The 26574-nt window shown below is 45.4% G+C and overlaps 1 protein-coding gene and 1 non-coding gene across 2 annotated transcripts in view; one reads left to right on the top strand and one right to left on the bottom strand.

Annotated features, from left to right (window-relative positions):
- Positions 1–11018: 11018 nt before the first annotated feature.
- MMP24 (matrix metallopeptidase 24) overlaps positions 11019–26574 on the top strand; it is a 54835-nt gene continuing 39279 nt past the window's right edge. The window contains exon 1 of the mRNA XM_061437375.1: positions 11019–11252. Coding sequence (XP_061293359.1) covers positions 11034–11252 — 219 coding nt within the window. The 5' untranslated portion in view covers positions 11019–11033. The remainder of the gene's footprint in view (positions 11253–26574) is intronic.
- On the bottom strand, positions 20093–20165 carry TRNAG-CCC (transfer RNA glycine (anticodon CCC)). Its single transcript has one exon. It is a non-coding gene; the product is annotated as a tRNA-Gly (tRNA).

Consider the following 26574-nt stretch of genomic DNA (forward strand, 5'->3'; position numbering starts at 1 on the left):
AATCAAAAGCCAGTCATCAGGGCCTGCTGACCTCAGTGAAATTAGAATCTAATCTGATTTAGCAACATAAAGGCAAAATATAACCGTGAAACCATATGACTGATCATTTAACACACACGCCCAACTTTTTATCCACTCCTATTCATTTATTCCTCACCTCCCATGTCCAGGCAATGTATGAAGTTCTAGGGTTATGCAAACAAGCATAAGCCAAACCTTTGAGAAGCTTAGAGGGGAGATTTTTAAACAAATAATCATAATACACTGTGCTAAAAAGTTAATAAAACAGGGACTTCCATGGCTGTCCAGTAGTTAAGACTCAGCGCTTCCAATTCAGGGGGCGCAGGTTCAATCACTGGCCTGGGAGCTAAGATCCCACCTGTGGCCAAAAAGGAAAAAAAAAAAAAAAAGTTAATAAAACAATCTGGAAGGTTTGGAGGAGCAGTGAAGAAAGAGTGTCTTGGGTGAGAGAGTTCAAGGGAAAATTTCCCCTGTAATTTGAGTTACTTCTTGATAGACGTGAGAGGCATCAGACGGTGGCAGAAAGATGGTAGGGGCAGAGGAAACAGCATGCCATTTTGGCAGCCAGTGTCTAAGCTGTCCCTGCGGAAGCAAAGCCAGCTTCCCGGATGTGCAATCTCTGCGGTCACACAGGGCCTCACACTTGTTTTAATGCTCTGCTGCCGTCATCTTGGAATTCATAATGTTTTTTAAATAAGGGGCCCTGAAATTTCCTCTTGCCCTGGGCCTGCACATTATGTAGCAGGTCCTGCAAGATTAAGGCAGGGAAACCTGGCAGCACACTGTAGTCCAAACAGGAGATAACGAGAGGGGATAAATTAATCTTGTTGTAACAGTCATATGGGAGCACACTGTTCCTTTCAACACCTACCTAGTGCTCCTCTGTTTAGATGTAGCAGTTTCCCCAATTGGAAAATATTTAGGTTGAGTTTGATCATGTGAGTTTTTGGTCCTGCCCAAGGATCTTTTTTTTTTTTTTTTCTGCCCAGGGATCAAATCCTCGCCCTCTGCCTTGGAAGGGTGGAATCTTAACCACTGGATCTCCAGGGAAGTCCCCATATCATAATATAAATGCCCTCCTTTCAGGTAACAAAGAATGCTGCAATGAATAATTTTATACATTTGTCTGAAAACATATGATAGGATTATCCGTCTAGGATAAATTCTCCAAATGAGAATTGATGAGTCAAAGACACATTCTCATTTTCCAGGTTGAAAAGCATCACTAATTTCTGCTCCAAAGAGAACCTACCAATTTATATTCTTTCTCAAAGTACTTTCACCATGCCCTCTTTAACACTCTGTAACATCCAGCTTTTTGGTATTTGCAGTCTCATAGGTGAGAAAGCAACAGTTCCTTGTTCCAATTGCCTTTCTCTAGTTACAAATGAAGTTGGACTTTAAAAAGAAGAGCATACATCCATGTTTCTGCTTACATGAAGCCCATTTCATCCTTTGCCATTTCTGAACTATGTAATGGACCCTTTTTTATTGGTTTCTAAAGAGCTGTCTTATGTTAAGAATATTAATAATAAATATTTAACCTTGTATTTATTGGTTTTTTTCTTTTTACTTTATTTCTGATGTTTCTTTGGGCCATGAAAATCAAGGACTGAAATTTCGAAACTGATCACCTAAGTGAACTGCTTTTGCTTCTACCATATCATAATATATTTATTTATTATTATTATTATTTTGGCTATACCACTGGTGGCATGTGAGTTTTTGGTCCTGCCCAGGGATCAAATCCTCGCCCTCTGCCTTGGAAGGGCAGAGTCTTAACCACTGGATCTCCAGGGAAGTCCCCATATCATAATATAAATGCCCTCCTTTCAGGTAATGTCCTTTAGAGACTAATACACTTAGTTTTTCAGAAGTTCAACTTAAATTTATTTATTTATCTAGATAGAAGTTAGATAGAACAGTGAGCAGGTCTGAACATTCCTAGCTTTTTTTTTTCTTTTTTTTTTACTTTCAGTTCAGTTCAGTCGCTCAGTCGTTTCCGACTCTTTGAGACTCCATGAATTGCAGCACGCCAGGCCTCACTGTCCATCATCAACTCCCGGAGTTCACTCAAACTCATGTCCATCGAGTCAGTGATGCCATCCAGCCATCTCATCCTCCATAGCCCCCTTCTCCTCCTGCCCCCAGGCCCTCCCAGCATCAGAGTCTTTTCCAATGAGTCAACTCTTCGCATGAGGTGGCCAAAGTATTGGAGTTTCAGCTTTAGCATCATTCCTTCCAAAGATATCCCTGGGCTGATCTCCTTCAGAATGGACTGGTTGGATCTCCTTGCAGTCCAAGGGACTCTCAAGTCTTATCCAACACCACAGTTCAAAAGCATCAGTTCTTTGGTGCTCAGCTTTCTTCATAGTTCAACTCTCACATCCATACATGACCACTGGAAAAACCATAGCCTTGACTAGATGGACCTTTGTTGGAAAAGTAATGTCTCTGCTTTTGAATATGCTATCTAGGTTGGTCATAAATTTCCTTCCAAGGAGTAAGCGTCTTTTAATTTCATGGCTGCAATCACAATCTGCAGTGATTTTGGAGCCCCCAAAAATAAAAGTCTGACACTGTTTCCACTGTTTCCCCATCTATTTCCCATGAACTGATGGGACCAGATGCCATGATCTTAGTTTTCTGAATGTTGAGTTTTAAGCCAACTTTTTCACTCTTCTCTTTCACTTTCATCAAGAGGCTTTTTAGTTCCTCTTCACTTTCTGCCATAAGGGTGGTGTCATCTGCATATCTGAGGTTTTTGATATTTCTCCCGGCAATCTTGATTCCAGCTTGTGTTTCTTCCAGCCCAGCGTTTCGCGATGTCCTCTGCATATAAGTGCTCCTAACTTTGCTTGTCTGTATCTAAGTTTGCTTTCTGCCCCCTACCTCTGCAGGAGCTACACTTCGTACCTATTTTCCTTTGAAAGAATGTGCTAGTGTTAGTTGCACAGTCATATCCGACTCTGCGGACCCATGGACTGTAGCCTGCCAGCCTCCTCTGTCCATGGAATTCTCCAGGTGAGAATACTGGAGTGGCTTGCCATGCCTTTCTCCAGGGAATCTTCCTGCCCCAGGGATCGAACCCAGGTCTCCTGTATTGCAGGCAGATTCTTTACCATCTGAGCCACCAGGGAAGCCCATTTATTTATCTACTTATTTATATTTGATGTGGACCATTTTTAAAGTCTTTATTGAATTTGTAATGATATTGATTCTGTTTTATGTTTTGGTTTTTGGCCTTGAGGCATGTGGGATCATAGCTCCCCAACCAGGGATTGAACCCACACCCTATGCATTGGAAGGTGAAATCTTAACCACTGGACCACTAGGGAAGTCACTATATGTATATATTTTTAATAGATAATATATCTACATGGTTAAAGAGTCATAGAGGTATACACTGAAAATCTTCTCTCACCATATCCTCAAGCCACATAGTTCCTCTCTAGGAAGGCAATCACTATTATCTGTGCCCTGGGTATCTTTCCGTATTTTATTGTAAACAAGGGATTGCACATACACACGCACATATATCCACACACACTCTTTCTTCCCCATTATACCCAGTATTCTGCACTTTCCTTCGTTTAACATCTTATTTTGGAAATAATTTCCTAACAGTTTGTAAAGTACTTCCTCGTTTTTTTAAATGACTGAGTGTATTTTATTGAATGGACATCACTTTGAGGATGTTCCTAAGGGAAAAAAATCTAAGCAGAAAATGACCCGGAGTCATTTGAGGCTGCATTCTGAGACAGAGGTAGGAGATTGAACCGGGACCTCTCTATATCTTGAACAATCACATCCTTTCCTTCCTCCATGCCTTAATCCTCACTTTCTGCCCATTAACACTTCACATACTCTTGTCATTGCTTATAACTTTTAAACACATGTGTGGTAATGTTCAGTGTATATTGCACATGAAACAATTAGTTTTAAACATATTACTTGGTTAGATAGGCTCATCTCAAATGCCGTTTCTTTTGGAAGCCTTTTTGATCTCTGATTTTCCCTAGTCAGAGTGACCTCACCCCCTCTGAAATCTTAGAGGATGTTGTAACTTTTTGTGGTCATTTGACACCGCTTGTGTTCAAGGGCTTCCCAGGCGACACTGGTGGTAAAGAACCCGCCTGCCAATGCAGGAGATGTAAGAGACCTGTGTTCCATCCCTGGGTCAGGAAGATCTCCTGGAGGAAGGCATGGCAACCCACTCCAATATTCTTGCCTGGAGAATCCCACGGACAGTGGAGGTTGATGGGCTACAGCCCATGGGGCTGCAAAGAATCAGACAGGACTGAGCAACTTTGCATGTACACATGCATGCTCAAGTCTTAGCTCTTTTACCTGTAGTCTCATTTACCATAGCACCTTTCGGAATAGTTGCTTAGTAATGTTTATAGAATTTTTGAGGTGATTAATGAATGTACAAAGGAACAAGGAGTTAAAGACACAAGCTTTAGTGTCAGACACTTGGGTTTTAGTCTTGCTTTTGCCATTTTCCAGGTGCATCATCAGGTAGATCAATTCTCCTCTCATCCTTTCTTCGAATCTGCCTCACAGGATAATTGTAAAGAATAAGTGACGTAATGAAGATAATTGCTTTGCACATAATTAGCCCTCATTAAATGTCAGCTGCTGTACTAGGAATTCAGAGGGAGGAGAAAAATTAGGACTCCCTGAGATGGATCATGCCCTCCAACCTCCCAGCTATACTTCCTTTCAGACTCAAAATCAGAACATCATTCTCCTCTATCCCTGTATTTTCTTTCTGTCTTTATCTTTTGGGTAAATTTGCCTAGTTTCAGGCCCAGAGCCCTCCAGTACCAAGAGCAGCCCAGTGCTGCAGACTGTGGGGACCACTCCACGGTTTTCTTCTTTAGAAGAAGCAGGCATCTCTATACTGCAGTTGAGCTAACAAGTTACTTTCTTCCTACTCAGTGTTAAAGGGGAAAAATATTCAGTGACACTTGTTAAAGCACTGTAGGGAAAACTTTATTCTCTGAGGGGGACTATCGCAATAGATATATGGTCCACTGCAATGGAATTTTGCCCTGGGGGAGGGATATTAGGCTCAACTACAAATGCAGAATGGGCAAGTGGGAATTTGTAGGCAAAGAGCAGGGAATGGAAAATTACTAGAAGATGCTGAGAAGAAACAGCAGGGGTAAGGGGATTCTGGTTAAACCAACCTAACAGGATTCCTGCTGAAGATAAGGCAGGGTGATCAGACATCACCTGAGAGATGGAGGAGGATGAGGGACCTGATTCGATATTGAGGGTGATCAGATATCGAGGGGAGAGGAGGCTTCTGGTTAAACTGACTTAGCTGGGTTCCTGCTAAAATTAGACATTTATGGGACTTCCCTGGTGGGCCCAGTGGTTAAAACTCTGAAGCTTCCAAACCAGGGGACAAGGGTTCAATCCCTGGTAGGGGAACTAAGATCCCACACGGCACATGGCACGGCCCAAAAATAAAAATAAATGAAATAACAATATTAATAATAAAATAAGGTGTTTTTTTTAAAAAAAGAACTATTTTGAAAACAAAATTAGAGGTTTACGAGGACATGTACACAGATGGTCCCAGGAAAGGATTTAGGAGCCTGACTCAAGTTTGGCCAAGCAAAGTATTTTATCACCAAATGGAAGGCATTCTGATATCTGCAATGAGAAGCCAAGGTGATCTAGAAAATAAAAAGGAAAAGTTCTATGGGAGGGAACACACAGAGCAGAGTGTCTTAAAACTTTAGGAACATTAGTGCAGTTCTCAACTTTTGTACCTTTGTTCCAACAGCCTCATAATCCATCTCCCTCTTACATCAAAGACTATTATGAGGAGAGCATCTAGCACAATGCTGGACAGAAGCAAGTAGCCAGTAAGTGCAAGTTCCCCTCTACTCTCTGCCACTCTGGCACCAAGCTTACACTTCTACAAATCCTCTTCTCCCCTCTAATTGTGGATGAAGCGTCCTGGCTCATAGCCAGCTCTCCACTTGTATACTTGTGTGTTCAAGGACATGGCTTCAGCAATGCTCCCCCTCTCCTGCAGCATCAAATTTTCTCTCTCTACTGGAGCATTCTTTGTCAGCATCTAAACATTATTTCTCCCATATTGATAACAAACAAAAACAATTGACCCTCTTTTGACTTTACTTCCTTCTCCAGCTGCCACATGTTCTCCTTCCCTTTGTAGCAAAGCTTGAAAAAGGTATATATACACACTCAACATTTTCAGTTCCTCTTCTATTCTCTTGAACTTACTCCAAATCATATTTTCATCCCTTACATGCCCCAGAATTGCTCTTCTCAAGATCACTGACTCCTCCACATCAGTTAATACAATGACCATTTTTAAATGCGTGTTGTTTTTCATATTCTGTTCCATTATGGCTTATTGGACATAGTTCTTCATGCTATACAGTAGGTTGCTGTTTATCCATTCTATATATAAGAGTTTGCATCTGCTAATCCCCAACTCCCAGTCCACCTCTCCCCTACATCCCTCCCCCTTGATAATCACAAATCTGTTCTCTATGTCTGTGCGCCTGTTTCTGCTTTGTAAATAAGTTCGTTTGTGTCCTAATTTAGACTTCACATCGTATTTGTCTTTCTCTTTTAGACTTAACTTCACTTAGTACGATAATCTCTAGGTCCATCAGTGTTGCGGCCAAAACCATTATTTCATCCTTTTTATGGCTGAGTAGCATTCCATTCTGTGTATGTGCCACATCTTCTCTATCCATTGACTAACGGACATTTAGTTTCCTTCCATGTCCAATGACTATTTCTTAATCTGCATATGATTAGATCTGTAAACAACATGTAACACAATCGTTTATTCTCTCTTTCTTACAATCTTTTCTTCCAGAATTTCTCACTCTCCTGGGTTTCTTCTTTTTCTTCTTCCTTTTCAGTTTCTTTTGTTGATTCCTCTTCATGTTGCTATTGTTCAGTTGCTAAGTCGTGTCCAGCTCTTTGTAACCCCATGGACTGCAGCACGCCAGGCTCCCCTGTCCTTCATTATCTCCTGGAGTTTGCTCAAATTCATGTTCATTGAGTTGGTAATGCTATCTAACCATCTCATCCTCTGCCACCTCCTCCTCCTTTCGCTTTCATATTTCCCAACATCAGGAAGGACTGATGTTGAGGCTGAAACTCCAGTACTTTGGCCACCTGATGCGAAGAGCTGACTCACTTGAAAAGACCCTGATGCTGGGAAAGATTGAGAGCAGGAGAACGGAACGACAGAAGATGAGATGGTTGGATGGCATCACTGACTCAGTGGACATGAGTTTGGGTAGGCTCTGGGAGTTGGTAATGGACAGGGAGGCCCAGCGTGCTGCAGTTAATGGGGTTGCAAGGAGTCGGACGCAACTGGTAGCGACTGAACTAAACTGAAGGGTCTTTTCCAATGAGCTGGCTCCTTGCATCAGGTGATGCACATACTATTTTATCTTCTTGGTGTCTATTTATGTATCTATCTCCCAAACTGACTATGTTTCTAGAGCAAGCAATTATCACTTAATCTCCCTTATGTCCCCCACCCCAGCTAGCACCCAAATGATAGCTCAGAAATATTTGTTGAACAAAAAATTAAGAGAGGAGGTAAAGGAAAGAGAGGGTTCCAGTTTCCCTATAGGGAGCTCTAGCACTGATGAAAATAATGCCTCTTGATAAGGTTATCAATACGTAACTTTTTCCTAACATCTGCTCAATTAACTGTTTAGTTTACAAAGTGAATCCCAAGCATTTATGTGGTCCTCTGCATGAAGTGGCGAAGAAGGCAATGGCACCCCACTCCAGCACTCTTGCCTGGAAAATCCCTTGGACGGAGGAGCCTGGTGGGCTGCAATCCATGGGGTCGCTAAGAGTCGGGCACGACTGAGCAACTTCACTTTCTCTTTTGACTTTCATGCATTGGAGAAGGAAATGGCAACCCACTCCAGTGTTCTTGCCTGGAGAATCCCAGGGACGTGGGAGCCTGGTGGGCTGCCGTCTATGGCGTTGCACAGAGTCAGACACGACTGAAGCGACTTAGAAGCAGCAGCAGCTGCATGAAGTGGAGAGGTCAGGATCATTAGTTTTGCTTTACAAATGTGGAAACCAAGGCTCAAAGAGATGAAATGACTTGCCCAAAGATACACAACAAATTAGTGACAGCCAATACTGAATCCAGGTTTCTGACTGACTAAGCCCAGTGCTTTTTCCATGAAGAGGGGAAAAGAAAATTCAGCCCTCTAGTGACCGCATCTTAGAGTGTTACTCTGAAGCCTGGTAAACCTCCTCGTGGGCTGGCTTCACAAAGCTCTTTATACCTTTCCTACTAGGGACCTACCTTAGGGTTACATTTTATAAGCATCCAGCCTCTTCCTTCTTTATCACCAATTACCTACTGCCACTCATGTCCACCACCCTCGGTAGCTCGTGCATGGACCACTGGAGCCCTACATTCTCATTTGCATTTCAATGAGCATTTGGCCTGAGGAATAAGGAAATGAATAAGACAGATCTTGTCCTTAGACTCAGTCCAGTCTGTTTCCTTTCACTCCTTGAATGTGCTATTTACTCCTTCTGAAATGCACCCTCTCCCAAATCTCCTAACTTTGAGCAGTCTGTTGCTCTTTCCTCAGTGTTTCCATAAGAGTTTGTTCTCATTTCTGTTGTAATTTATCACATAACCAAAATGACTTGATTATGTCTATCTCCCTCCTAGACTATGAGCTGTTCAAGCAAATGCTGTGGATGCAGTCTTCCAACTCTGTGATCTCCCTGACACTGCCAACACCTCTCTCTTGCTTTGAAATCCTTCTCTCCTTTCCTTGGTGGCTCAGATGGTAAAGAACTCATCTGCAATGCAGGAGACCCGGGTTTGATCGCTGGATCGGGAAGATCCCCTGGAGAAGGGAATGGCAACCCACTCCAGCATTCTTGCCTGGAGAATTCCATGGACAGAGGAGGCTGGCAGGCTACAGTCCACGGGGTTGCAAAGAGTTGGACATGACTGAGCAACTAACACATATGTATTTCACAATCCTGATTCCTCAGTCTTTTCTCTTTTCTACTCCTATCCTTCAGATTCAGCTATCATACTAACCTGGATGTTTCCAAAATATCTATTCTCCACCCTCCTCTGAACTCATTGCTGTACCCATCTCAGGGGTCACCTCAACCGCAGCAAGCCTAAAACCAAACTCCTTGTTGATTCCCTCAAGCCTGTTCCTCCTTAGGACAAGTCTGCAAAGATATCATCACCCATCTTTCTGGGTTTGCCATTACTCCAAACTCCTTTCCTTCTCTCCTTTGTTCAATATCTCTTAAATTTCTTTTTTTATGGCCCCATTCTAAAAGGAAAAAAAACAGTTATGCAATCAGATTGCTTTGGCTCTGCCACTTAAAGGGTTTAAACCAGTACTTGATACATGGTAGGCATTCAATAAGTGCTAATTCTGTCTGTTACCATCATTTCCTTGTATCTAGACAGTTCCAGTAATCTCCCAACTAATCTCTCTGCCTCTTCTGGTCATTATTTTGTACACTGGGAGGGGAACTAATATGCAACACCTACTAGGTGCCAAGCACTTCATCCTTACAGCAACCTTATGCAGTAATATCAGCATCATTCTATAAAAATGGAACAGAGTCAAGATCTGAACATGGATCTGACTCCAAAGCCTGACACCTCCAAATTACAGGTAACCATAAAACACCATTTTCCACACACCATCCTGCTCAAAAAAGCCTTCAATCACCACCACTCCCATTGCCCTTCAGAACATAATCCATTCCCCTAGGATTTACAGTCTTGGACTATTTTCCTACTTCCCAGCACTTTCCTATGGGAAAACCCTGTGCTTCAGAGAAACAGATCTACTGGCCCAACCATATCTTGTATACCCTTACCTTCCTGCCCAATATCCCGCCTTCTCCATTCCCCTTCCCTCGTGTAAATTTGACTTTTCCTTCAAGGCTTACCCAGAGTCGCCCCACCTGACCCCAGTAATGGCTGTCCTGACTTCACCACCCCATCAAGTCCCTTTTGATCCCTGGAGCAGCTGCATGTATGTTTTTTGACACTTTGTTTGCCGCCCAGTTATGTTTTCTCACCAAACTATAAACCTCTACACTTCAGGGAACCGGCCTCTTTTTTTTCTCTTCTAATCCCAAGTAGCCCAGAGCCCTACATGTATATATAGAAAGTGTTCGATAAATACGGGTGGTTTTGGACGAAAGATGTCTGGTTGATGTCTCTCCCTCGGGGAGTGAGAGAATGAGTTTCACCTTATTGTCACCTAATGTCTCCAGGTCTACCCCCTGAAACGCTCCTCGGGTTTATTCTTTAGTCTCTCACCCTCCCTGCCCTCCCTTCTCCACTGCCACCTTCTCAGACCCTCTTCTCCAGGGCTATTTCTTCAGCTCATTCCCTCCAACCTCACCGTTACCCCAGGGCAGCGCCTCACTCCCCTCTGCCAGGCCCAGACCCCCGCCTGCCGTGTCACCCCTCGCCTCACCTCAGACCCTCTCTCCCAAGACTAAGCCTTTGGCTTCGGACCCCCAATCCCAGATATCCTCCCCCAGAGCCATGGCGCGGTTCTGTTTCCAGGATTATTTATTTAGCTTCTTCCCCCTCCCACAGGGCTGCCCCTCGGGCCCCCTCCTCCAGTTCCATCTCTTTGGACCCTGCCTCCGGAGCTGTTCTTTTGGCCTCTGCGACCCGCACCGAGAGCCACTCCTCGGCTCGCGTCCCGAGGCTGGTCCGGTGCCGCCGGCCCCGCGGGTCCCGCCTGGGTGCTGCCCCGGCGCCCCTGGCCGCCCCCCGCCGGGGCGGGGCGCGCGGAGGCGGGGGCGCGCTGGCGGCCGAGGCGGCGGCGGCGGCGGAGACAGGCGGGCCGGGCGCGTGTCCGCGGCGCGGTGACTCGGCGGCTCCGCAGCGGCTGCAGCGGGAGGACCCGGCCGGAGCCGCCGCCGCCGCCGCCATCGCAGCCGGGCGGCCGGGCCCCGCCGCCGGGATGCCGAAGAGCCGGGGCGGCCGCGCCGCGCCGGGGCCGCCGCCGCCGCTGGGCCTGGCCCCGCGCTGCAGCCGCTGGCGGGCCCCGGGGCGGCTGCTGCTGCTGCTGCCCGCGCTCTGCTGCCTCCCGGGCGCCGCGCGGGCGGCGGCGGCGGCGGCGGCGGGGCCCGGGGACCGGGCGGCGCGGGCGGCCGAGGCGGAGGCGCCCTTCGCCGGGCAGGTGGGGCTGCCGCGCTGGGCCGGGCTGCGGGCTCGGGGCTTCCGGGCAGGGCGGGGGGCGGCACCGGGGCCGGGGGCGCGGAGGTGGCGCGCCGGGGGTCGACGCCTGGGGTCCGGGCTAGAGACCCAGGGCGGGGGCCGGTGAGGGCCGCGCAGGCCCGCGGGGCCCGGAGCCGCTTCAGCACCGCGGACAGGGGCAGCGGGCGGGGGCGGAGCGGGAGGGTCGGGATTGTTGTGGCGGCGGTGGGGTGTGTGGCCTGCATGACTATGTGTGAGGGAAACCGTACAACGCCTGGGAGTAAATAGTAAGCGCAGCCAGTCTGTTGTGGGTTGGGAGAAGCCGAGGATGTTCGAGCTGGAGACGGGAAGATTAGGGGGGGTGGGTTGGCAGGGGACCGGGGAAGGACTCGATCACTGTCTTCCTATCTGAAGGGCTGTCACGTGGAGGAAGGATAGACTTGCTCTGCGTGGCCCCACAGGACAGAACTAGGGCCCACAGGGGCGGGGGTAAGGGCTGCAAGAAGGCAGATTTCGCTCTATACCGAAACAAGTTTGTAACAATCGGAGCTGCTCAACCAGCTTGGGAGGCGATGAGCTGCTCATCACAGACATGTGCAAGCAAAAGCTCCGGGAGGGGATTGGATGGATGCATGCATAATACCTGCATGGATACAAGCATAATAATAACAATCATGCCAGCTAGCGTTTACTGAGCGCTCACTATGTTCCAGGCCTGGTGCTAAGTTTTATAAGAATTATCTCGTTTAAGCCTCCTAACTACGAGATAATTGTAATTATTTTCATTTTACAGATGAGGATATAGACTCCAAGAACTAAGTAACTTGCCCAAGGTCACACAGCTAGTGAGTGATGGAGTTGGAATTCTAACCTAGGCAGGCTGATTCTAGTCTCCACAATTTTTTTCCCCCACATATTTAACTATGACATTATCCTGTGTCACACAAGTCGGGGCAGGGGCATTGGACTAGGTAATTTCTTTGGTCTCTCCCAACCTATAGCAATTCTGATAAGTGAGATTGAGACGGTAGGTTTGGGAGTGGGGTGGGGTGGGCTGTTTGTTTTTTGATGAAGAATATCAGAGTAATTGCCTCACTTATCATAAGAGATGGAGTGTGTTTGTTGAAGCAGTCTATTCAGAAGAATCTGCCAGAACAAGGATTCTTAACTGGGGACCGGAGTCTGAAATCTTGTATAAAATTATGTTTGCATGTGCAAATGTGTTTTTCTTGGAGAGAATCCTTAGATTTCTTCAGATTGTCAAGAGGTATATGATTCCCCCAAATCAAAGTGTGTAGAAAGTCTTTAGTCTTGCTGGTAGTTTTCTTCCAAAGGCCTTATAATTGTTGTTGACTTTGAGTGAAAACTTTCCTTAGCCTGTTTGTGTTTTCAGCTTTATTTGATCTCAAAGTGATGCATTTCATGAGTTTATACCCTATAAAAAGTAGAATTCCTTTAGTCTTCCCGGTTGCACAGGGTAAGATGGAAAGACCCCAGTCTGGGATTTAAGAGGCCTGGGCTTCTAATCCTACCATGGTTTCTGTGACCTTGGGCCATTTCCTTCCTGAACTTTACCATCTCTAATACAAAAAGAGAGGGGCTTCCCGGTGGCTCAGTGGTAAAGAATCTGCCTGCAATGTAGGAGACATGGCAGGAGCCAAGGGTTTGATCCCTGGGTCGGGAAGATCCCTTGAAGAAGGAAATGGCAACCCACTCCAATATTCTTGCCTGGAAAATCCCAAGGACAGAGGAGCCTGGCAGGCTACAGTCCACGGGGCTATAAAGAGTCAGACACGACTTAGCAACTCAACAACAACAAAGAGATGGGGCTAAATGATTGCAACTTTGAAACCCGTTTATTCCTGTGATATTTCAAGCATTAAGAACAAGCTCTTTGTTTGAATATGTTAGGATCTGAAGAGAGAGTAGTGCTACTTACTCCTTATTTTTATCAGTTTTATAGAGGCTTTGATTATTCCACCTCTCTTAGCCTTTGTTTTTTCATGCTTAAGTTTCCCCCTTACAATAGACCACCTCTAGAATAGCCACATTCATTCTCTGAGTCATTTTAGTTGCCCTTTTCTAGCTATCCTTGGGCCTTAACTTTCAATAGATGTCAACCTGACCATTGTCCCCAGATATGCGACCTTCACGTCTTATACAATAGAGAATGATTTCCTCTTTGGTTTTTAGGTCCCTTCCCACTTGTGTGCATAATTTTGTCAGCCTTCCTGACCCCAACATATTAGGACACTGCCTTTAGGAAACAATCCTCAGCAGCTCCCTGATCCCTTTCCTGGGCCAAAACTGATAGCCTGGAACACAACACCCTATCTGTGGATTATTCTTACCAGAGCACATTGGTACCTTACATTTCCCCAGGGTGACGTTTATCTGCCATTTTGCATCCCACTCAGTATATTCCTTCAGTGCATGCTCTCTCTCTCTCTGTCCTTTGGCAGAGCGTGCCCCTACCTGAAAGGGCTTAATACGATCTGCAGTCCTGAAATTTTCACTTTGCTCTACTTCTTCTGGATCACTTATAAAAAATTTAAATCAGACAAGTCCTGGCATGGTCTCTTGGGGCCCCCTGCATTTTTAATCTCCCTTCATTTAGAGACGTGACCAGCTCCATCTATTTATTTATATCCACCTGTTTATTTCTTGCCTTCTATTTTCCTGTTGTTTCTTTTCTTCTACTGTTTTCTGTCTCTCTCTGAGTTCTCAGGCCTTGGTTTAAAAAAAAAAAATCACCCTCAATTTCACAATGACTCCATTGTGAAATTTTTTTAGATTCTATTTTTTGGATTCTATGAATCCATTTTTTAGATTCTATTCCATTTCTAATATATCATCCAAAACTTCCTGTAAGATAATTATATCCACTGCTTCTCTGAATGATTTGCACGCTATTATCCTCTCACTGAATCCGAGTGGATCACGTGATTGAAACCTTATAGAAATATTGTTGCTTTTCAGCCAACACATAACATTGCTTAGTCCTCGCTCTATCTTTTAAAGTTTCTGTTGTCTGCCTTCTCCCTACCTCCTCACTAGAAGCTGCCTTTCCCCCTGTTCATCCACACACATCTTTACTCCAGACAAGCTCATCTCTTCTTTATCCTAAGACAAGCTACCCGTGTTTCCCTGGACATTTACGCATGCTGTTTATGTCTGTACCTCCCCGCATCTGTCTGCCTCCTTTCTTAAAGTTCCAGCTTAAGCCCTGCTCTCTAGGAAACTTTCCCTGACTTCTCTAGGCATTTTCTTCTCTTTTCTCAGAGGAGCACTTTGAGGCAGCTCCAGACAGTTTGTTATTTAAAAAAAAAAATGTAAACATCATTTAGGGGGAAAAAAGTTGTGTTCTTAGGCAGGACCTTCCCCAACCAAAGCATTTTATGTTTTTATTTACTTATTTTACCCCCTCACCACCACCACCCCACTTTATGTTTTTAGATCCAGCACAGTCCCCAACTCTGGATGCTCATTGTTGGTGTTTTGTGTGTTTGTGTTTTAGCGGACCATTTTAAAAGTCTGTATTGAATTTGTTACAATGTTGCTTCTGTCTTATGTTTTGGTTTTTTGACAGCAAGGCATGTGGGATCTTAGTTCTCCAGTCAGGGATGGAACCTGCACCCCCTGCACTGGAAAGTGAAGTCTTAGCCACTGGACCACCAGGGAAGTCCCTCGGTGCTCATGGTTAATTACTCAGTAAGCAACCCATAATTCTGCTCTTTATCCTGTATGCCAAAGACTTACATGCATCTGAAATGGGCACTCACGGGCCTGTGGTCTCAGGATGCCTTCTAAAATCTTCTTAGGGATAAGATTCATTGCCTCCCTATCCTTCCTTCAATGAAATTAGTGTTATTCCTCTTGACAATGGTTCTAGGATGATACCCTTCTTTCACAACTCTTCAGGTAGGCTGTCATCTAGTGGAAGTGGCATACAATAGAGAGGAATTAAGAGGTGGCCATGACCTTAGAGATCACCAAGAAAGCACACAGCAGTGCTTAACAGGTATTTCTTGAATTGCTGTAAGTTGCCCAAGGTCACTAAGCCTGAAGAAGAACTTTTCCTTGGTCTCCTGACTTCTTAGTTGAAAGCATTTTCACTATCCTCGGCTTTGATTTCATATTTCCAATCTTTTATCACCAAAAGACAAAGCCCCCCCCCCCGCCAGTTTCATTCAATCTGTTTTCTCCTTTGCTTTCTTGAGTCTTTTTCTTATATTTTGCACTTTGGGTGGTCCCACTGATTCTCTAACTGGCTTCCTGCATTTGGTTTATTTAAAACATCTCTTTCTTTTATTATTAGCTGAGTGCCCCACAAATAGATTTTTGGCCCTCCTAACTTCCAATTTAATTCTGAGGAAGGTTGCTATAGGCAGAAAGGGGTAAACCCATCACCACTGGCCACATGAGCACAGAAGGTGACTCCAGGTCCCAGGGATTAATGGAGTCCTGCTCTCTCAACTGGTTTTGAGAGTCTGCTCTGGGCAGATGGAGAAAGTTCTCAATTTGCACCTGTAGTCAAGAAAAGTTAGAGCCCTGAGTGAGTCTAGGGGTGCATATGTACGTGTGCATGCTCAGTCATGTCCAATTCTTTGTGACCGACCCCCTGGGGTGTAGTCCACCAGGCTCCTATGTCCATGGAATTTTCCAGGCAAGAATACAGCAGTGGGTTGCCATTTTCTCCTCCAGGGGATCTCCCTGACCCAGGGATTGAACTCATGTCTCCTGCATCTTCTGTATTCTCAGAATACCACCTAGCCACCTAAGTCTAGGGATGGGAAGCGCTAACAAATTCCCAAGCCAAAAATTTATTTCAATGTGATCAATAGCTTCCAATATATCTTCATTCTTGTCTGAAAAAAATAACTTCTCAGGGATTTCCCTGGTGGTCCAGTGGCTAGGACTCCGTTCTCCCACTGCATAGGCCACGGGTTCGATCCCTGCTTGGGGAATTAAGATCCTGCATGCCACTCAGTGCAGCCAAAAATTAAACAAATAAATAGAAAGTGTAACGCTTTCCCTAAAAGCAGCTATTCAGAAAAATTTTTCACCACGAGGAAGTTCTTTCTTTTGCCTAACTTGAGTCTAATCTGCTGTATCTTTCATTCATTTTCTCTTATTATGACTGTGCTTTTTCCTGTCACTTTAACAGCCTCATATCTTACAGTGCTTTGCACTTTCCAGATGCTTTCATGCATGTGGCCCCATTTGATCCTGGCAACAGCACCATGAGGTAGACAGGGAAGATATCATCCTCATTTTATAGAGGAGCAAATGGAGACTCAGAGAGAGATGTGACTTATCCACACGTTGTCCAGGGACCTACGTGGAGCTAATAAACAATAAAGCAAGGACCAGAAACAGGGTTTTCTGTCCCAGATCTGAGTGTTTTCCCCTCTATACTAAACTGTCCTGTTCTGCAATATTCTGGAGTAGCCTTTAGCCACTCCACTCATTGAAGGAGATAGTTTTAGAGCAAATAAAAGTAAATTATAATAGTACCATAGAGGTTAATCTTGGGAAACATCTAGCTTTATGATATGGTAGAGTTTAGACTCAAAACCAGAGGAACCAATTCTTAAGAAGACTGCAGCCGATGACACCTAGCACAGTGTCTGCCTGGCACATTCTAGATACTTGATAAATATTTTTTAATTGATTATATTATCTGTGTCCCCCACCTACTTTTTTTTTTTTAATATTTGTATATGTATGGCTGCATCAGGTCATAATTGAGGCAGGCAGGCTCAGTATTTGCTGCGTGCAGACCTAGTTGTGCTTTAGCACGTGAGATCCTAGTTCCCTCACCAGGGATCAAATCTGAGTTCCCTGCATTGGAGGGTGAATTCTTAACTGCTGGAGTCCCCTGGACCAACTTCTTTTCAGAGTGGTTGGAATGGTACAGATGAACCTATTTGCAAGGTAAGAATAAAAGCGCAAACATAGAGAACGGACTTGTGTCCATAGCAGGGGAAGGAGACGGTGGGACAGTGGGAAAGTAGCAGTGACGCATACACACCACGTGCAGAATAAGTAGCCGCTGGGAAGCAGCTGTGCAGCACAGGGGCCTCCGCTGGGTCTCTGTGATGACCTGGGAGGGTGGGAGGCTCAAGAGGGAGGGAATATGTATATACATATAGCTGATTCACTTTGTTGTACCGTAAAAACTAACACAGCATTGTAAAGCAATTATACTCCAGTTAAAAAATGAATTTTTTAAAAAGTAAAAAACAAAAATTGTGGTTGGCATGCAAAAGTCAGTACCTTTTTTGAAGAAGGATGAATGTGTGCTAGAAGTTTAAACAAGGTCTGGGCAAGCACCAAAACAGGAGGAGATGTGGTTGGGGAGGTCAGGGAATGTTCTAGAAAGAAGGTTGTATCAAAGATGAAACTTTGAGGAAGGACAAGGACAAAGAATGGTGAGTGGGGGAGTCCACAGAGAGAGAAAACATGGCCAAGGCTCCACAGAAGTGTGGGGCATATTTAGGACATGGTGGAGAATTGGATGTGCTTGAGGCCTTGACTTACTGCTGTTTCCAGTAAGAATGTTTGAGAAAAGTCTGGAAAGGGAGGCTAAGAGCAGATTGTGAAATTGGCTTCTGTCCAAAGGCTGAGGGGAGTCATAAAAGGTTTCTGAGCAGAGAAGTGACCTGCTCAGCGCCTCAGAGCCGTGCTGAGTGGGTGGAGGCACCAAGGCCAAGTGGGGCTGGGTGCTGGCCCCTGCTGGGCTCTTTCAGCTTCCTTAGCACAACCCAGGTCTGTGTTCCTGTTCTGGTGTGTGGATAAAAGCTGTGCACCCCAGTTCTGGCCTTCCCCAGTGGAGTGATTCTGGAACAAATCTTTTGGTTTCACTGGACCTCAGGATTGATTTTGTTCAAGTTTTTCCCTGGTGTTTCTTCATCATTACTTCATGCTGCAGCTAAGTCACTTCAGTCATGTCCGACTCTGTGCGACCCCATAGACGGCAGCCCACCAGGCTCCCCTGTCCCTGGGATTCTCTAGGCAAGAACACTGGAGTGGGTTTCCATCTCCTTCTCCAGTGCATCAAAGTGAAAAGTGAAAGTGAAGTCGCTCAGTCGTGTCCGACTCTTTGCGACCCCATGGACTGCAGCCTACCAGGCTCCTCCGTCCATGGAATTTTCCAGGCAAGAGTACTGGAGTGGGGTGCCATTGCCTTCTCCACATTACTTCATACATTCATTTTCTTAAAAAAATGTGTTTATTTATCTGACTGTACTGGGTCTTAGTTGCAGCACATGGGATCTTCAATCTTTATTTGGGGCATGCAGAATCTTTAGTTGCAACATGGTAGGATCTAGTTCCCTGACCAGGGATCAAACCCTGCATTTGGAGTGAGGAGTCTTAACCACTGGACCACCAGGGAAGTCTCATGCATTCGTTTTAAAGGACAATTTGGAACTAGGCTTTGATGACCTATGGGATAACAGCAAAGTCATGTTTATAAAAGATAATATTTTCTCAAAGATCAGACACATTGTTATAAGAAACAAGGTAGAGAAAACAAAGCATGGTTATTAACAACTTTGTTAGCAATAATTTTAAAACACTTCTGTACCACAAACACTCACATGCACACCATTCTCTGTGCTCCAAAAGCAATGGACCAGAAAGAGGTATCCTTCCCTTCATCTTCCCCTCACCTGCCTCAGGAGAACCAGCAGCGAGCCTAGCACGTCCACCTCCTGGTCCAATTGTCCCTGTAACTGCTTCTCTCCACCACCACTGTCTCCACTTTAAACTTCCATCCTGTCTCGTCTGGCTTCCAGAAACTTCCTACCTGATCAGCCTCTCTTGCCCACTTCTTATCCTTCTTCCCGTGGCAGCCAGAGTGACCTTTTAAAAATAAATCTACACAGGGGCCAGTTATATCTGAAGCAAATATGGCAGAGCCAAGATTTAACAAAGCCAATAGGTGATTATCCAAGGCTTTAAAAAAAGAAAAGCTATTTTTATGCCTTTCTGAATGCTTGCAATATTTAATTTAAAAAAATTTTAAACAAAAACATCTGATATGTGACTTCCACTTTCACTTTGCTAAAAACGATTTTTAAGGTAAAGGCTAAACTAATATTGCTATACAACAGCCAGTTCTCGTCATTCTTATTATGGAAAAATTTCAAACACATGTTGAAAGTATAGCAAACAGTATCATGAAGCCCTTGTACCCAACACCAGGCCTCTGAGGCCCTGCATCACCAAATCCTCCCTAGCTCTCTGCTCCCTTTTATACCAGCTTCTCAGTAACCTCCCTGAGAGGTTAGGTTTCTGTGGTGGCTCAGACAGTAAAGAATCTGCCTGCAGTGCAGGAGACCTGGGTTCAATCCCTGGGTCCGGAAGATCCCCTGGAGAAGGAAAGGGCAACCCACTCCAGTATTCTTGCGTGGGAAATCCCATGGACAGAGGAGCCTAGTGGGCTACAGCTCATGGGGTCACAAAGAGTCGGACACGCCTGAGTGACTAACAGTTTCAGTTTTCAGTAATCTCCAGCTATCCTGGCCTTCTTTCTCTTTTCCTAATATGCAGGCTTCTTCCCATTCAGGAATTCAATAAGATATTCTTTTCCAGGAGTGCTCATTCTTTGACCTTCACCTTGACCTCTTTCGCTCGTATACAGGTCTCAGCTGAGATGATACATCCTCCAGGAGGTCAAGATCTCCTGTCACATACTTACTTTTTTTATATATAATTTTATTTATTTAACCACACCAGGTCTTAATTGTGGCAATGAAGGATCTTTGATCTTTGCTGCTGAATGTGGGATCTTTAGTTGTGGCATGTGGGATCTAGTTCCCTGACCAGGGATTGAACCTGGGCCCCCTGCATTGGGAGCACAGAGTCTTAGCCATTGGACCACCAGGGAAGTCCCGTGTCACTGGCTTTCTTTCCCAACACCTTCTCCTTTTCCCTCATTCTACTCATCACCATTGGAATAAAGCATTTCGTCTCTGCATGTCTACCTCCCCCTCCAGTAAGCTCCATGTTCAGTGGCACTGACAGGCATGGAGACCACCATTTATGAAAGACACTGTAAGCAACAGGTATACATGGGAACACAGAGGTGGTGGTGGTGGTTTAGTCACTAAGTCATGACTGACTCTTGGGACCCCAAGGACTGTAGCCTGCCAGGCTCCTCTGACCAGTGGATTTCCCAGGCAAGAATACTGGAGTAGGTTACCATTTCCTTCTCCAGGGGATCTTCCCCAAGCAGGGATCGAACCCAGGTCTCCTGCATTGCAGGCAGATTCTTTATCAACTGAGCTACCAAGGAAGCTCTGGAGCTCAGAGGAAATCCATTTAACCCTGGATAGTCCTCCCAGGTGAAGTGGCATTCAGGTTGCCTTTCTAAGGATACCTAATAGATCATCAGAGAGTGACCAGTATCCATGTAGGAAAGGCCTTCTAGGGAGAGGGAGTGAAAAAAGACAGAGAAAGGAACTTACAGGCTGTGTTCAGGCAACACAAGTAGGTCAGTAGCTTGAGGAGGGGCTCGTGGGGTGGGCAGTAGAAGGGTGGGGCGTACAAGTCAGAGGCTAGGGTGCACTGGCATCAGACTGTGAGGCTTGTGAGTGCTGGGCTGAGGAGCTCGGACTTTAAGACTGGCGGTGAGGAACCAGAGGATCTGCTCCATGCTCAATCTAATTAACCTAAAGTAATAGAACCTTATATAATTACTTAGAGGTTGTCTACTTCAGCCGTCTGCGTTTCAGTTGAGAAACTAAGGCCTGACCACGGTCTTTGTCTACCCTCTTCCCTTGTCTAAACTCATCAATAAGTCAAGCCCGAGGACAGAAAACACGGCGGATTTACAGGAAGGCACTGGAAAGGACAAGGAAGACAAGGGCCCTCGCTTCTCAGAGAGTGAATGAGTGCGTGGCTATATGCCTGGCCTTGGAAGGAGGCCTGCCCAGAACCGGGAAACTCAGACATCCCAGGGCTGACCCAAAACCCCAAGTGTGCCACCTCCCTGGGCAGGGCAACTCTCTGGCTTGTGGTGGCCTCCTGGGAGTGGGCCAAGGACACTACAGAGCGCCAGGGAATTCCCGCTAGTGCACTTACCACCCACTCAAGAAATGGTGGCAGCCAAGAGGCAATGCTGCGCCATTAAGGTGTTTGTCAAGAAGCTAAGTTGGGTGTTGTGGGCGATCCTGAGAGCCCTTTTTAGACTGGCTGTAAGTGGGGAAAAAAAACAACACAGCGTTTGGAGGCAAACCAGAGCTAGTGTGGAGGGTGTAGCACGGCAGCAGGAATGCTCCTGGGAGGCAGGGCCATTAGGCTGCTTGCAGCTCCTCCACCAACTTGCTCTGTGATTTTGGATAAGTCGTTTCTCCCTCAGCTGAATTTTTCTGTCTGGCAAAATAAGCATGTTAAATTAGATAATCTTTAAATTGTTTATCAACGACTGCATTTTCTAGATAAACTGCATGGTTAAGCCCTCAAGTCTGAAGTTTTAAAAAATCAGTTATAACTCAGATGGGTTCTTTTCAACAGTGAGAGACTTTATTTTGGGGGACTCCAAAATCACTGCGGATGGTGACTGCAGCCATGAAATTAAAAGATGCTTGCTCCTTGGAAGAGAAGCTATGTCCAACCTAGACAGCATATTAAAAAGCAGAGACATTACTTTGCCAACAAAGGTTGGTCTAGTCAAAGCTATGGTTTTTCCAGTAATCGTGGATGGATGTGAGAGTTGAACCATAAAGAAGGCTGAGCACTGAAGTATTGATGCTTTTGAACTGTGGTGCTGGAGAAGACTCTTGAAAGTCCCCTTGGACACGAAGGAGATCCAACCAGTCCATCCTAAAGGAAATCAGTCCTGAATATTCATTGGAAGGACTGATGCTGAAGCTGAAACTCCAATACTTTGGCCACCTGATGCGAAGAACTGGCTCATTTGAAAAGACCCTGATGCTGGGAAAGATTGAGGGCAGGAGGAGAAGGGGACGACAGAGGATGAAATGGTTAGATGGCATCACCAACTCGATGGACATGAGTTTGAACAGGCTTTGGGAGTTGGTAATGGACAGGGAAGCCTGGCATGCTGCAGTGCCATGCAGGTCACAAAGAGTCGGACACAACTGAGCAACTGAACTGAACTGAACAGATGGGTTCAGCGGCAAGGCTGGGACCTCAGTAGTGTGGACAGAGAAAGACGCAGGATTTTGGTGGGACAGGAATTGCAGAGAATTGCCGCAGTGATGAGGCTAACCTCTGAGGAGTCACCAAAGAGACACAGTGATTTGGTCCAGCAGCAAAGACCACAGGTGATGGTCCATGTATTACTGGAGAGGGTGGGAGCAAAAATACAGACAGTAACATTGAGAGACCGCCTCCTGTGTGCTGGGACCTTCCAAATGCTTTTTTGTTGTTCAGTCACTAAGTCATGTCCAACTCATTGCACCACAACAGGCTTCCCTGTCCTTCAAGAAAGCTAAGATCTTGAGAAAAAGATTCAGGTCCTGGCAATCTCAGTTTAGGACCCGAGTGCCAGGCAGGGAAACTGAGACCAAAACCCACTCATAAGGACTGAGCTAACACAGCAATGAAAAGGAAAGGAAGATCTTAGGGCACGCTTGATGCCAGTCTACAGCGACACAGTACAGTCTCAGTGTTGGGGTTGTAGCTGCTGATGGACTGTTTGCAGATGTCAGGGCTGGCTGGGGAGATAGGCAGGTAAAGGACCCAGGGATGTGAGCAGAGTTGAGGCACAGAAGGCAAGGGCTGGCTCTTGAGCCAACTTTAGTAGAAGACTTTCCGAAATGGCAACATGCTTCCTGTCTTAGTAGATCAGAGGCAATACTGAACATAACATGCTCATTCTTCACGGCACAAAGTCATCACTCCCAGCCATCCTTACTGCAGTGGTTCTCAAACTTTAGTAGGCAACAGAGTCACCTTAGGTGCTCCCTTTTTAAAAAAAAAAAAAAATTATTTTGGTTGCGCTGAGTCTGCTGTGTATAGCTTTTCTCTAGTTGCTGTGAGCAGGCTGCTCATTGCAGTAGCTTCTCTTGTGGAGCACAAGCTCTAGGGCGCAGGCTCAGTAGTGGTAGCGCACAGGCTTAGTCTCTCTATGGCACGTGGGATCTTCCCAGACCGGGGATCGAACCCGTGTCCCCTGCGTTGGCAGGCGGATTTTAACCATTGGACTACCAGCGAAGTCCCAGTTCACTTCAGTTCAGCCGCTCAGTTGTGTCCAACTCTTTGCAACCCCATGAATCGCAGCACGCCAGGCCTCCCTGTCCAGCACCAACTCCCGGAGTTCACTCAGACTCATATCCATCGAGTCAGTGATGCCATCCAGCCATCTCATCCTCTGTCGTCCCCTTCTCCTCCTGCCCCCAATCCCTCCCAGCATCAGAGTCTTTTCCAATGAGTCAACTCTTCCCATGAGGTGGCCAAAGTACTGGAGTTTCAGCTTTAGCATCATTCCTTCCAAAGAAATCCCAGGGCTGATCTCCTTCACAATGGACTGGTTGGATCTCCTTGCAGTCCAAGGGACTCTCAAGAGTCTTCTCCAACACCACACTTCAAAACATCAATTCTTCGGCACTCAGCCTTCTTCACAGTCCAACTCTCACATCCATACATGACCACAGGAAAAATCATAGCCTTGACTAGACAGACCTTTGTTGACAAAGTAATGTCTCTGCTTTTGAATATGCTATCTAGGTTGGTCATAACTTTCCTTCCAAGGAGTAAGCATCTTTTAATTTCATGGCTGCAGTCTCCATCTGCAGTGATTTTGGAGCCCCAAAAATAAAGTCTGACACTGTTTCCACTGTTTCCCCATCTATTTCCCATGAAGTGATGCCATGATCTTCATTTTCTGAATGTTGAGCTTTAAGCCAACTTTTTCTTTTCTTTTTTTTTTAAGCCAACTTTTTCACTCTCCTCTTTCACCTTCATCAAGAGGCTTTTTAGTTCCTCTTCATTTTCTGCCATAAGGGTGGTGTCATCTGCATATCTGAGGTTATTGATATTTCTCCCGGCAATCTTGAGTCCAGCTTGTGCTTCTTCCAGTCCAGCGTTTCTCATGATGTACTCTGCATATAAGTTAAATAAACAGGGTGACAATACACAGCCTTGACATACTCCTTTTCCTATTGGAACCAGTCTGTTGTTCCATGTCCAGTTCTAACTGTTGCTTCCTGACCTGCGTACAGATTTCTCAAGAGGCAGGTCAGGTGGTCTGGTATTCCCATCTCTTTCAGAATTTTCCACAGTTGATTGTGATCCACACAGTCAAAGGCTTTGGCATAGTCAATAAAGTAGAAATAGATGTTTTTCTGAAACTCTCTTGCTTTTTCGATGATCCAGCGGATGTTGGCAATTTGATCTCTAGTTCCTCTGCCTTTTGTAAAACCAGCTTGAACATCTGGAAGTTCACGGTTCACGTATTGCTGAAGCTGGGCTTGGAGAATTTTGAGCATTACTTTACTAGTGTGTGAGATGAGTGCAATTGTGCGGTAGTTTGAGCATTCTTTGGCATTGCCTTTCTTTGGGATTGGAATGAAAACTGACCTTTTCCAGTCCTGTGGCCACTGCTGAGTTTTCCAAATTTGCTGGCATATTGAGTGCAGCACTTTCACAGCATCATCTTTCAGGATTTGAAATAGCTCAACTGGAATTCCATCACCTCCACTAGCTTTGTTTGTAGTGATGCTTTCTAAGGCCCACTTGACTTCACATTCCAGGATGTCTGGCTCTAGATGAGTGATCACACCATCGTGATTATCTGGGTCGTGAAGATCTTTTTTGTACAGTTCTTCTGTGTATTCTTGCCACCTTTTCTTAGTATCTTCTGCTTCTGTTAGGTCCATACCATTTCTGCCCTTTATCGAGCCCATCTTTGCATGAAATGTCCCCTTGGTATCTCTAATGTTCTTGAAGAGATCTCTAGTCTTTCCCATTCTGTTGTTTTCCTCTATTTCTTTGCAAGCGAAGTCCCAGTGCTCATATTTTAAAAATGCAGGTTTCCAGTTCCCAGCTTCAGAGGGTGTGATTTTGTAAGCCTAAGTTTGCACTTGGTAACATGTATTTTTAACAAGCTCCTTGGATGATGCGATGCTGACAGACCATGATGTGCAAGGACTGTCCAGTGAGGGAACACAGCCTCAGTGTTTGGGGCTGCAGCGGCAGAGTGAGGGGTTTGGAATTGTCACCTATCAGGAAAATAACAGCCATTATTACTGCTATCTTTTACTGAGCACTTCATACCACCTATTAGTTATTTAATCTTCACAACCACCCCATGGGGCACATGCTAAGAACATGGAGCTTGACGTGAGCAGTAAAGAGGCTGAATAATTTGCCAAAGGTCATGTAACAAGTAAATCAGAGATTAGGATTTGACCCCAGTGTCTTGTATCTTCAGAACGTACGCCCTTAACCATAACCCTAAACGTCCTCTCCACCTGCCTAGCTCCTCACCGCTCACCACACCCCACCAGGAGCCTGTTCATGTCCACCTCCTCACACAAGGAAAGCAGCTCTCCTTCTGAGCCCCATTCTAGGAGGCTATTGACCAAATGCCTACTGCTTTCCTTAATATGAAGAATTTAGGGTTGAGAGAAGCAGTACAGAATATTCCAGAATATTCTATATAAGAATCCCTTTATAATAGTTCTTAACATGGACAGTTTTGCCCACCATTGAGGGAACTCTTAGGCCAATGGGGACATTTCTGGTTGTCACAGCTTGGGGGGGAGCTGCTGCTGGCATCTTGTTTTAAAAACTAGGGCTGCTGCTCAGTGTCCTACAATGTACAGGACAGACCCCAACAACAGAATTATCTGGCCCCAAATATCAATACTTCTGGAGTGGAGAAAATCTTCTATAGCAAATTCTGACCAGCGATCGTTCATCCTCACCCTGAGTGCTTCAAGTTGTTTTCATCAAATACATAGGTGTCTCTGCTGGCCCTGTGCTAGCTGTGGGGATACCACAGTGAAGAAGACAGATTATGGCCCCTGCCCTCAGGCACTGTGTAGTCTGGGAGAGGAGACAAGCAATTGCACTGCAATACCATGTGATAAGAATTGTGATGAGGAAGACACTTGTTCCTTGGAAGAAAAGCTATGACAAACCTAGACAGCATATTAAAAAGCAGAGACATTACTTTGCTGACAAAGGTCCATATAGTCAAAAGTATGGTTTTTCCAGTAGTCATGTATGGATATGAGAGTTGGACCTTAAAGAAGGCTGAGCACCAAAGAACTGATGCTTTGGAACTGTGGTGCTTGAGAAGACTCTTGAGAGTCCCTTGGACTGCA

The sequence above is a fragment of the Bos javanicus genome, chromosome 13, assembly GCF_032452875.1.
Source record: "Bos javanicus breed banteng chromosome 13, ARS-OSU_banteng_1.0, whole genome shotgun sequence".
NCBI classification, from domain to species: Eukaryota; Metazoa; Chordata; class Mammalia; order Artiodactyla; family Bovidae; genus Bos; species Bos javanicus.